This window comes from Oryza sativa, chromosome 3 (assembly GCF_034140825.1).
Source record: "Oryza sativa Japonica Group chromosome 3, ASM3414082v1".
Lineage (NCBI taxonomy): Eukaryota > Viridiplantae > Streptophyta > Magnoliopsida > Poales > Poaceae > Oryza > Oryza sativa.
This window is the reverse complement of record NC_089037.1, coordinates 36,800,304-36,811,613: the sequence shown is the minus strand read 5'-3', so window position 1 is coordinate 36,811,613 and position 11,310 is coordinate 36,800,304. Positions and strand designations below refer to the sequence as shown.

Here is an 11,310-nt window from a genome sequence, read left to right as displayed (position 1 = left end):
GCTCAAAACCAGCTGCAAGATGCACCAAAAAATTTTCTATACCAAGCACGAACGAGCGAAAAAATCAGCTTACAAAACTTCAGCGCGCGCGCGAGCGAAAATGACATAAAAAAAATCCTGCATGCACGGCTACAATACCATGCAAAATCGGATGAAAACGAGCGCTACAAGCGCTCGAACACGGAACCATATGCTTTGGGATGGTGGCTTTAACCAAGTGAGGAGAAGTTATTCCTGATTTGATGTGTATCCGAGAGTATTTAATAAGGGTATAACAAGGGAATATGGTGACTAATTAATAAGTCATTGGTATATGCAATCCTGTCCAAAACGTCACTTAATATCAAACTGGAGGGAGTATCAGTTAAGGAGTAGTACATTTAAGAGCGATGAAAAACAAATAGATTGGACTACTTGGGCAAAAGATTTCGCTCCAAGTTTTGGATCTTTTTAGGTACAAGATCATCGCCTCAGCTCTATAAGAGAATACCATCCAGACATTTAGAGATCCAGACATTTAGAGCTGTGACATCCGAGTGTTGCAACAGGAAGTATTTGTCATCAATATTAAAATTTATTAGTCATGAGTACAATTGCACGTTCGAGTTGGACCTCACTGCTTGATGAATTGAACTGTTGACAATCTTAGCATCACCAGTTCTTTGTCATGGCTGAAGAGTACATCGTAAAGGACCATATACCATTTATATGTACTCTATGGTGTGTTTCGACGTTTATACTAAGATAACATTGCTTTCTCTAGTGTTTCCTGCAGCTCTCCACTTTTGTATGCATCTGCAAAATATAAAACAGTGCAAACATTAAATCCAGCTGAATTGCTGAAACACTGATCATATCAAACATTCAGTAGGGAACACACACATTAATCATCCTCACATCTTGTGTGTCAATTATTCATTTGGGTTTACTCAAGTCAAGTATCTAAATATACTACCATGATGAACATTTTAAGTGATGATTTGCTACATCATGGATTTGTGTTCTCACTGGTCAGCTGGTCGCCAAGTGCACCATCCACCTTAGGGCCTGTTCACTTTGATGCCATTTTCAACCTTACCAAATTTTGGTAAAGTTGCTAAAAAAGTGGCTACATTTAGTTTGCTGCCAAATTTTGGTAACTATACAAGAAATCCTGCCAAAATTTGGTAAGGTTGAAAATTGCATTAAAGTGAATACTCCCTTAATTTCTACTACTGGGCAAGATGTATACATATTTTTTAACAGTTATTTCTTACATTATAGTAGGTTCTTGAGTATATAGGTGGCAACACTCAGAAAACTGCATGGAGCAGACCTATACAAGCTAGTTGTTCAGTGAAGAACACTAAACCAGATTATAACCAATGGTGGCACAGACAGTGGCGCTCCTACATGCAGCTTCTGGTAATTTAAACTAAATTATATCATGCTGATCAATATATCAGTTAACAATTAGGTAATTAGTATGTTGGACCCTGTTAATTTTTGTTCTCGGTTCGCCACTAGGCATGGATACTTAGGATACATCACTATTGGTGATGATTAACTGGTAATGATGAGAGGGGTGAAAGCCACGTCTCGGGTTATATATATGAATCAGGGTTCACAAGCTGCTCTTTTATGGCCAGTACAAGTAGCATATCTTGATTTAACGCAAAACCAGCGTTCAGATGATCAGATCTTCAGATACTGCGAGTATCTCATGCCATGAAAATTCTCTCTCAAAATTTATATACTCTGATAAATTCTCTCAAATTTATATACTCTGAACTATGCCTATGAGGATAGGGAATCATCAAAATTCAGAACCACAGTAAACAACAGGGACGTCTGGTCCCCTTGAAAAGTTTCTAACAGGATTCTAATGGACTAGACACGATAAGCGGGCCGCAGCATGTCTTCAGCATTAGACTAATCGTAGTGGGATAATCACAATGTGTTGGATCGAAGAGGTGAATTGGCATGTCAAACTTCTCATAACAAATCAATGCTGCTTAAAAAGATTCAATTCCTTAACAGTGAGCTTGCGTGATGTCAGGTCAAATCGGGGAGGCGGGGTGCGTACCAACGGTGATGTCGCATCCTCCGAAGAACTCGCCGTCGATGTAGAGCTGCGGGAAGGTGGGCCAGCTGGAGTACTCCTTGAGCCCCTGGCGGAGCGCCTCGTTGGCGAGCACGTCGAGCGTCTCGAAGGGCACGTCCAGCGACCGGAGTATCTGCACCACCGTGTGGGAGAATCCGCACTGCGGGAAGTCCTTGGTCCCCTTCATGAACAGCACCACCTTGTGCGACCCCACCACCTTGTCCAGCGTCGCCCTCATCTCCGGCGCCAGCCCGCCACCCCCCGCCGCCGCAAGGCACCGCGTCGACCGCGCGCGCGCCGAGCCGACGCTGAGGCGCCATGTGGGAGGGGAAGCCCTAGGGAGAAGAGGAACCCTCGCGGAGACGGGGCGCGGGAGGGATGCCCCGGGGAGAGGCGAAATCGCGGCTACGGAGGCGGCGGCGGTGGCGGCCATGGCTGGTGAAGCTCGCGCGCCGGCGGCGAGGGAGAGGGAGAGTTGGTGGCTGTGGTGATACGAGGGCAAACCTGTAATTTCCGCAGTGTTTCTTTCTTGTGGCAGAGGAGAAACTGGGAGTGGGCCTATGGGCCCTAGTGGGCCTATGGGCCCTAGTGGGCCGTACGGCCCATTTGCGCCTCCACGGGTTGGTTACAAGTTACAGCTACGAGGTGGCCGCCTCTCCTCCCCATTCGACTCCTAAAGCCCTAAACCCGTCTCTCTCCTCCTCTCACCTAGCGCCGCCGCCGCCGCCGCCGCGAACGCGAACGCGATGGCCGCAGCCGCAGTGCTCCGGAGCCATGGCGCCCGCCGCATCCTCTCCTACCCCACCCTCCGCGCCGCCGTGATCTCGGGCCCCACGGCGCTACCGGATGCGTCGGCGGCTGCGGCGGCGGCGCCCCAGCAGCCACCGCCTCTGGCTGGAACCCTGTGGGCGAGGTCCATGGCCACCTTCACCCGCACGTGAGTCCTTCTTGGATCAGATCCGTTGCTCTCCGCGCCTGGTTTTCTCTCTTCCTGTGGTTAGCATCTAGCGATCGATCCGTGTGTGACTTGTGTTTTGAATTTGTTGTATGAATCTGTCTCAGGAAGCCTCATGTGAATGTTGGCACCATTGGGCACGTCGATCATGGCAAAACCACACTCACTGCTGCGATTACCAAGGTCTGATTTGTCACATATAGTGCAAGTTCAGTTGTTTTCTTTGGAGTCCAAACAATTTCAACGCGTGAAATGCCTTTTTTATGCTCTTTGCAGGTGTTAGCTGAGGCAGGGAAGGCTAAAGCTGTTGCTTTTGACGAGATCGACAAGGCCCCGGAGGAGAAAGCAAGAGGAATCACCATTGCAACGGTGAGCCTTAGCACTAGTTTTTTCTTCATTTGGACCAGATGGTGTCCTTGTATGTCATCATGTGTAGATCAAGTCTGAGTTATGTGGTTGTGGTTGTGTAGGCTCATGTGGAGTACGAGACTGCTAAAAGGCATTATGCTCATGTGGACTGCCCAGGGCATGCTGATTATGTCAAGGTAAGTAGTTCTATTTTACTAAAGTGGAAGTTATCAAGATTATATATTGACAATCTTCACGAACAATAACCATGGATATTATGTAATACTAATTCATTGGATATTATGAAATTGCTGAGCACATTTGTAGTATGCGCTGTCAATATTAATTATTAAATCCAGTAGGCTCTTCTGATACTCAGGCTTACTGAGTTACTGTCCCGGAACTGCTAGAATCCTTAATATTGAGCAATGACCAATGACATCTCTGTTTCAATGTGCACATTTTCAGAATATGATCACTGGAGCTGCTCAAATGGATGGTGGTATTCTTGTCGTATCAGCTCCTGATGGCCCCATGCCACAAACGAAAGAGCATATTCTTCTGGCCCGACAGGTTTTGAATCACTGACAATTCTTTATCTTTTTCACATTCAGTGCGAATTTTAGTATATCATTTCATTTCTGGTTACTGATTACTCAAGCATTCCTCTCGGCATTTTAGGTTGGTGTGCCATCACTTGTATGTTTCTTAAACAAAGTTGATGCTGTTGATGACCCCGAGCTACTAGAGCTTGTAGAGATGGAGCTTCGTGGTATGCTAGCATTCTGCATCTCTTTACATTGTTGTATGAATTGTTTTGTTCTTGTTCTAAGGTATATTTCCCTTTTTTTCCTGCAGAGCTCCTCAGTTTCTACAAGTTCCCTGGTGATGAGATTCCAATCATCCGTGGATCCGCCTTGTCAGCCTTACAGGGGACTAATGATGAGATTGGAAAGAATGCCATTTTGAAACTAATGGATGCAGTTGACGAGTATATCCCTGATCCTGTGAGGCAGCTTGATAAGTCTTTCTTGATGCCGATAGAAGATGTTTTCTCTATCCAGGTGATTAACTTTATGCTATGGTATACAGCTATTTTTTTTTCATATTCACTGTAGTTTTGAACTGATTGCAATTAAAAATTGAATTTACTTCCTCTGTGCCAAGTACAATGAGCGAACCTATCTTGATCTATGGATATAATTAGTGTTCTAATTCTGAAACCGGCTCAAGGTTTGAATTATGTACTTGTTAGCATCTGTTTATACAAAATTAGCCATTGAAGTTGATGGATGAATGCTGCTGGGAACCTAGAAACTATACAGCAAGAATATATGACACTTTATACTTTGTTCTGTCAATAGGCATTCTATTTAACTCCTGAAAAGATTTTAACCATTGTACCCTTAAGTCTCTGGAAGAGAAGTCATATGATTAAATTGTTTATATTATGTTAATTTTGTTCTTGTAACTATGAGTTTTAGTGTGCCAGAACACTGTTTACTGTTTTTGGCAAGTATAAGGATGACACAGACCAATTGATTTCAATCTGCAGGGCCGTGGAACTGTTGTGACAGGGCGTGTTGAGCAGGGGACAATCAAAACTGGTGAAGATGTTGAGATCCTAGGTTTGACTCCAGTGAGTAAAATATCTGATTTGTCTTTTATTACTTAAGTCCAGTAATGTGGTTTATACCGCCTCCTAGACGTACAAATTTATTCTTGAGAGTATGACCTGCTTGGTTCTGAAGATTCGAGAATCCACAATCTTTGTAGTTATATCTTACCCACGATTTTTTTACACCATATGCACATTTGACTTCACGCAAATATCGGAATGGAATATGTATATGTCATAATGGGTTAAGCTAATATATTTTTTTACCAACTATGGTTATTGAAAGAAAAATGTAAGCCTGCTACATAAAGCCTCTTGACATTTCTAGGTTCTTTGGAACTGTCATACGTTGATTCCATGTTGTATGTTATGTTGCTATTTTGATGCATTGTGAATTTTGATGAGCACTTCTTGGTCACAGAGTGGTCCCTTGAAGACTACAGTTACTGGTGTTGAGATGTTCAAAAAGATACTGGATCATGGAGAGGTCTGTTCTGAAAGTAAACCATTTACTGGTTGTTTTCTATTAATGTGGAATCTTATAGCTACAACTTGTTTGCAGGCTGGTGACAATGTTGGTCTTCTTCTTCGTGGTCTTAAGCGTGGTGATGTACAGCGTGGCCAGGTTAGCATACCTAACTCTGAGCGGGACCCATATAAGTCTGATCCAAGTCATCTTTTATTCTATTCGTATCATTTGTGGTCTTTGAGCGAACTGGTGGATTGATATATTACTACTCTTGGTGCAATAACAATTCTTTGACCCTTTTATTGATGCTCCTATGTTTGTCATTTTTTGTACTGCTTTCAGGTGGTGTGCAAACCTGGTACCGTTAAGACGTACCAAAAGTTTGAGGCGGAAATTTACGTCCTTACAAAGGATGAAGGTGGTCGCCACACAGCCTTCTTGTCAAATTACAGTCCACAGTTCTACTTTAGGACTGCCGATGTCACTGGAAAAGTTGTGTTACCTGATGGCGTGGAAATGGTTATGCCTGGTGATAATGTAACTGCAGGATTTGAGTTGATATCACCTGTTCCCCTTGAGCCAGGTATGCTCCACCATTTTTGACATTTCGACCTTTTGGTATGGTTTTCTGCAATTGAAGTGAACACATTTGTTTCATTTTATGCTATTCAGGCCAGAGATTTGCGCTGAGGGAAGGAGGGAGGACAGTTGGTGCCGGAGTTGTTTCCAAAGTTTACAGCTGATCTGTTTCCAGTTTTTTCTGCGTAGCGAATTTAGTAACAAATGAATGTTCATAGGGAATCAGATCTATCCGACCGGCAATATGAGAGCAAAAGAGCGAGGGACTCGCAGAGCATCTTCTCTGAATTCATGAGATGCAGGGATCGTTGGCTCGGCCACCATTCCGAACTAGTTATTGCTTTTCTTTTTCCATGTCTGGTTGTTGCTGTATAACAACGCGTTTAGTCATCTTAACACGTTTTTTTGCCCATAGCTTGGTGACTAAATAAGAAAGATTCATCATAAGCATCTTAATGGTTGATGTTTCTCTCGCATGATTTTCTGTTTTACTTTATCGATGTGTACTTGAAGTTTCAAGTTTCACACCGGATACATGGCTGACTTATCTGATCAAGTGATCAGTCGTCATAAAATGTGCTAGCCATTGCTTTCAGTCTATGGAAGACTGCAGCCGATATGTGCCGCATCTTGCATGATCTTTGCCACTTTGAATTCATTCATCAATGGCCGAAAAACATCTTTGCCGATTTGAGTTCATCAATGGCGGAAAAACAATCTATATCTGTAGAAGAATTTCAGTCAATGGTATAAGCAGAGCAACAATCTCAAGTTGTAGAAGTTCAATCAAATAATCATCAATGCTATAAGACGAAAAATAACTAATAGGATTTCAGTCGAGACGATAAAATAAATCGTCTGAAATCTGAAACTTATTATTTAAATCGTATCTAACAATGAACAATGCGAATTCGTCCGGGTGAGATGAACACGGCGACTATCTCGCAAAGTTAGGCTGTGATGTCAATTCGTCCGGGTTAATTTCGCTGTCACTTGTTAAGTTGTTTTTACGACACACATCTCTTCCCAAGTTAGGATCAACGCAACGAATCAACGGAGGGTAGCGTTCACATCATCTCATCGATCCTTGGAAGCCCTAGAAATCAAGAAGCGGAATCGACGGCGGCTGCGGCGGCGGCGTAGCCGTCGAGAGGAGAAGCAATGCCGCCGCAGTTCCCCAACTCCCGCGTCAAGTCCACCGCCGCCGCCAACAAGCCATCTTCCATCTCCTCGCACTCGCCGGCCAACAAGATCATGTCCCGCACGACGTCGGCGCCCAACCTCCCGGCGCTCGCCGCCCCCAGGGTCATCTCTCCCGCCGCCGCCGCCGCCGCGCAGGCCAAGAAGATCGCTCGCGCGACGTCATCGTCAAACCTCGCCGTCGCCAAGCCGCGGCCGCCGCCGCCGCCGCCCTCAATCTCCAAGAAGCCGGACGCGCCCTCCGCCGCCAGGCCGTGGCCGCCGTCGTCCAACCCCAAGACGGTGGTCGCCAGGAAGCCGGCGCGTCCGGCGTCCGAGTTCTCGGAGCCGCCGGTCGCCGCCGTGACCCGTAGCGTCCACCCGGCGCGGCGGCTGACGTGCGGCACCGCCGTGTACGTGCGCACGAGGTACGTGAAGATCACCGCCAGGTGCTGCCTCGTGATCTGGCTGCCGGCGAGGGTGGTGTCTTCCTCCGACGCTTACCATTACACCGTCAAGTACGCCGCCGACCTCCACGCCATGTTCGCCGGCAGGGTGGTCCGCGTACCCGTCGGCCACGTCCGCCCGGCGCCTCACCGAGCCGCCGCCGGCGAGCGTAGCATCTGGTGACATGGCAAGCAGCAACAAGAGGCACATACATTGCGCCAATTGCTGTTCATCCATGGTTGAGCAGAGAGAGCTTTTTGCTAGGCAGAGTATTTTTTGTTCGTCTTCCATCTTGCGGTGATTATTTTCTGTGCCCAAACTCAAACTCTGAAATTGGCGCAGAACAGTGTACAAAGATTGAGTTTTTAAGCCTTTTATGTGGTGATCATCTAGCTGATATGCGCACGCGCAAGAGCTTCAGTTTTGATTTCCATCACCTTGGCTGTACATTCTTATATTAGTGAACTATTAATAGGTGCAATAGACGCAAAAGTCTATTTTAAATGGCATCATCATGAGCTTTGGAGTAGATATATCATTTGAATACAAACTTGTCTCGAGAACAAGATTATTCAAACCAGTCATATGCTGGCGTGTTGAACATCGCTTTCAACCATATGCTTCCCAGTTTGCACTATTTTCAGTGGGACTTCTTCTTATACCAATATTTCCGCTGTTTTAAACTGTACTTCAAATTTCAATCAATAGTAGCTCTCTCTTTACAGACAGAAACAATTAACACCCTTTGCTAATCATAGTTCACTATAGTACAAACACGAACTGGGCGTCTGCCTCTCATTGAGAGGTTTAGAGTATTCAAGAGAGCATTGCTGGGGGGTTTAGTATTCAAGAGAGAGCACGTAGCATGTTCATATGGTTCATATGCTAGTATAACATAAGTTCAGAACTGAAATCTGAGCAGGTAAAACACATCATTATTTTTCATTTGGGGAAAAATCAACACTGTACCATTGCAGGATATCTCCAAACATAAATGATACTAGTAGATAGTTGAGACGTGAAGGACATCTGCAAACCCTGATGCTAGTATATTCTGAACCAACCAGAAATGTGAACATCAAAACCAGGTAAAAAGGACTCCATGGCATCTCAGCATTCATAACTTAGGTAAAAACTCGGAGAAACTAAAAGTTTCCAATTGCAAATACAAAGATTGGCCTACGAGGAGAAGCAAAACAGGGCCGTCATAGAAAACCATGACCTCAGAACAGCGGTCAAGTAACATTTCACTACTTGTGGTATCTATGATCAGGCTTTTGTCTCCTGAGCTACCTCTTCGAAATTCTCTCCCGGAACAAGCTCTGGAACATCATCATCGTTCTCTTCCTTTGCCTGGGCAGTGGCACCTGCAGCAGCTACCTGCTTCTGCATCTCTTCAGCAATCCTCTTTAGGTGCTCCATGTTGTCAGGACCTACAAGAAAGATTTGACTGTCAGTAACTGGACAAACTGCAGATAAACTGAATGAGTTTGACAATAATCAGACAAGTCCAGTGATGAGCAGGAATAAAGGCTGATGGCAACCAACAGATAATTGGCAATGGAAACAAAGCAAGAAAACCAGAAAAAAAATAAGAGTTACATTTTATGGAGATCAAAAATAGATAAACACTAATGTTTGCATAGCTTCATCGCTGATTTACATGATGGGTAGGCTAGGAGATACTCCATACGAAAGAGCTCATGTTTGGAATATACATTTTGTGAACATGGTTCTGGAATATATACATGACAGGAAAGAGAAATTGGAGTCATGCAGCTATGAAATGAGACTGATAACATAGTTCTTATAACAGAAAAAACAAGCCAATTCAGACCAATTAAGACAACTATCAATTGAATATTAAGTGCAGAAGCATAAGTCAAAAGTAGTTTTTATAACAGCAAACCAAGAAGAGGACATACCCAATTGGTTAATGATCCCAGGAAGAACATCTTGAAGCTCTGACAAGTCAAACAGTGATCACAAGTCAGGAAGATAAAAATAACACCCTAATAACAGACAATCACTGAAATAAAGTAATCAAAAGGCAATTTGAGTCTTGCTAAAAGCTAGTTTTGTTCATCGTAATATTCACTCCACCCCACAATCAACATATATAGTAAACCCTACAATGTTGCAGCTGAATGCATAAAATCTCCTAGAGAGTGTGCAGAGATAAAACTAAAGACGAACATGGGATTATTCAGATGTCATACAGAGCTCTACATGGGATGGTTGCTGCAACTCAGCAGTGTATAAGAGAAACAGAACAGCCGCTAATCTTAAAAGAATTGAACTCGCACAACGAACTGATCAAATGTAACAAGGAGAAGTCACATACTCTTGGTCTGTGGGGAGCCACTGACCACCCATGTGTTTGCGGCGATGGAAGCTTGCACTGCACAGGTCGGATCGAACATGGATAAGTAATCTAACACCAAGAAGCAGTTGGCATTTCCATGGTACGGTAGGCAAAACAGGAGGGATGCTTATACCTTTGGGATTGACGAACTGGATGACGAGATCATCCTTGAAGATGTTGACCTCCTCGATCGCGGGGATGGTGTTGACACCTACTCTCTTGAGCGTGCTCTGCAGCCTCTTGTCGTCAGTGGTCCCCGTCTTGTGGACGGCCTTCTTCTTCCTAACAAACAAAATGAAGCACATTTGTTTCATTTCGCGACACGGCGAGAAGCAAAGAACAAGACATTCATTTCATTTCGCGACAAAGGCGATTTACCCACCTGCGCACGGTGCCTTTCCCGCCGGTGCGGACGGCGCCGGCCATCTTCATAAGCCTCTCCTTGTTCATCTGCAAAACGAACCGAAAATCTCCTCGTTAACATGAACGAGGAAAGTGGCATGGATCTGGGCAACCAGAATGCGGCCGGAAGAGATCAGATGGATCCGAATCGAAGCGCACAGCCACACTAGGATAAACCATCATCGGGCGTCGGGAAAGGAAATAAAAAAAAAGAAGCCAATTCGCTGGCCGCCGAATACGCGTTGTGGAATGAGTCGGAGGAGAGGCGGGGAGTCTCACCTTGGCGAAGCGCGGCCGGCAGCGAGAGGCGAGGAGGGAGATGCGGGAGGAGGAGGAGGCGGCGGCGGCGCAGGAGAAGAGAGGTGTTGGGGGGTGCGAGGATTATAGGGTTTTGTGGACGAATTCCTGGGCCTTTCCATATATGGAACGGTCAGGCCGGCCCAAAGGTTTGGGCCCGGCCCACAACCATCTCGTCTACTACTGTACTACAATAACTGGCCCGGTCGTATTCGTGTGGAAGTTTTGAGTGGGAATTTCTAGGAATAAGTTCATCTGATGTCTCTTAACTTTATACCGAATCCGATTTTCGTCCTTTAACCCCAAAACCAGATCAGCCAGTCCTTAACTGTCAAAATTGGTGCAAACGAGATCCCTCGGTGGTGAACTCAAGGACGAAAATCGGATTCGGTGTAAAGTTAAGGGACCTCAGATGAACTTATTCCGAATTTCTATGCCTGAATAGCCCGTTTGGTAGATCTCTAACTTCTAAATTTAACTTCATGAGTTGAGTTTGGAGTGGAGTTGTGGAGCTGACTAAACCCAGTTTCACCTCTCAAGTTTACTTTGTGAGAGAGCTTCACCTAGC

General features: G+C 45.0%; 3 protein-coding genes across 3 annotated transcripts; 1 reads left to right on the top strand and 2 right to left on the bottom strand.

The window, feature by feature from the left end:
- Positions 1-383: 383 nt before the first annotated feature.
- Positions 384-2,591, bottom strand: LOC4334801 (monothiol glutaredoxin-S7, chloroplastic-like). The gene is made up of 2 exons (NM_001419002.1): positions 2,066-2,591; positions 384-795 (listed from the first exon to the last, which is right to left on the bottom strand). Exons 1-2 carry the CDS (start codon positions 2,514-2,516, stop codon positions 740-742), a joined length of 507 nt encoding a protein of 168 aa, NP_001405931.1. The 5' UTR covers positions 2,517-2,591; the 3' UTR covers positions 384-739.
- Positions 2,592-2,747: 156 nt separating this feature from the next.
- On the top strand, positions 2,748-6,527 carry LOC4334800 (elongation factor Tu, mitochondrial). Its single transcript, NM_001419003.1, has 12 exons — positions 2,748-3,020; positions 3,146-3,221; positions 3,315-3,407; positions 3,509-3,583; positions 3,855-3,959; positions 4,068-4,158; positions 4,245-4,450; positions 4,942-5,025; positions 5,426-5,491; positions 5,567-5,629; positions 5,816-6,056; positions 6,146-6,527. The coding sequence occupies exons 1-12, from the start codon at positions 2,830-2,832 to the stop codon at positions 6,214-6,216; spliced, it is 1,362 nt and encodes a 453-aa protein (NP_001405932.1). The 5' UTR covers positions 2,748-2,829; the 3' UTR covers positions 6,217-6,527.
- A 2,066-nt stretch (positions 6,528-8,593) lies between these two features.
- On the bottom strand, positions 8,594-10,838 carry LOC4334799 (basic transcription factor 3). The gene is made up of 6 exons (XM_015774959.3): positions 10,725-10,838; positions 10,426-10,493; positions 10,177-10,325; positions 10,023-10,079; positions 9,604-9,642; positions 8,594-9,111 (listed from the first exon to the last, which is right to left on the bottom strand). The coding sequence occupies exons 2-6, from the start codon at positions 10,491-10,493 to the stop codon at positions 8,948-8,950; spliced, it is 477 nt and encodes a 158-aa protein (XP_015630445.1). The 5' UTR covers positions 10,725-10,838; the 3' UTR covers positions 8,594-8,947.
- Between the last annotated feature and the right edge of the window lie 472 nt (positions 10,839-11,310).

Bases quoted from the DNA above. Each gene is read 5' to 3' on its own strand.
- LOC4334799 (XM_015774959.3), bottom strand. From the start codon at position 10,493: ATGAACAAGGAGAGGCTTATGAAGATGGCCGGCGCCGTCCGCACCGGC. The intron at 10,326-10,425 runs GTGGGTAAATCG...TTTGTTTGTTAG, and splicing joins GGGAAAGGCACCGTGCGCAG to GAAGAAGAAGGCCGTCCACA. The intron at 10,080-10,176 runs GTATAAGCATCC...CGACCTGTGCAG, and splicing joins CCAGTTCGTCAATCCCAAAG to TGCAAGCTTCCATCGCCGCA.
- LOC4334800 (NM_001419003.1), top strand. From the start codon at position 2,830: ATGGCCGCAGCCGCAGTGCTCCGGAGCCATGGCGCCCGCCGCATCCTC. The intron at 3,960-4,067 runs GTTTTGAATCAC...TCGGCATTTTAG, and splicing joins ATATTCTTCTGGCCCGACAG to GTTGGTGTGCCATCACTTGT. The intron at 6,057-6,145 runs GTATGCTCCACC...TATGCTATTCAG, and splicing joins ACCTGTTCCCCTTGAGCCAG to GCCAGAGATTTGCGCTGAGG.
- LOC4334801 (NM_001419002.1), bottom strand. From the start codon at position 2,516: ATGGCCGCCACCGCCGCCGCCTCCGTAGCCGCGATTTCGCCTCTCCCC. The intron at 796-2,065 runs GTACGCACCCCG...TATATTTTGCAG, and splicing joins AGGATGCGACATCACCGTTG to ATGCATACAAAAGTGGAGAG.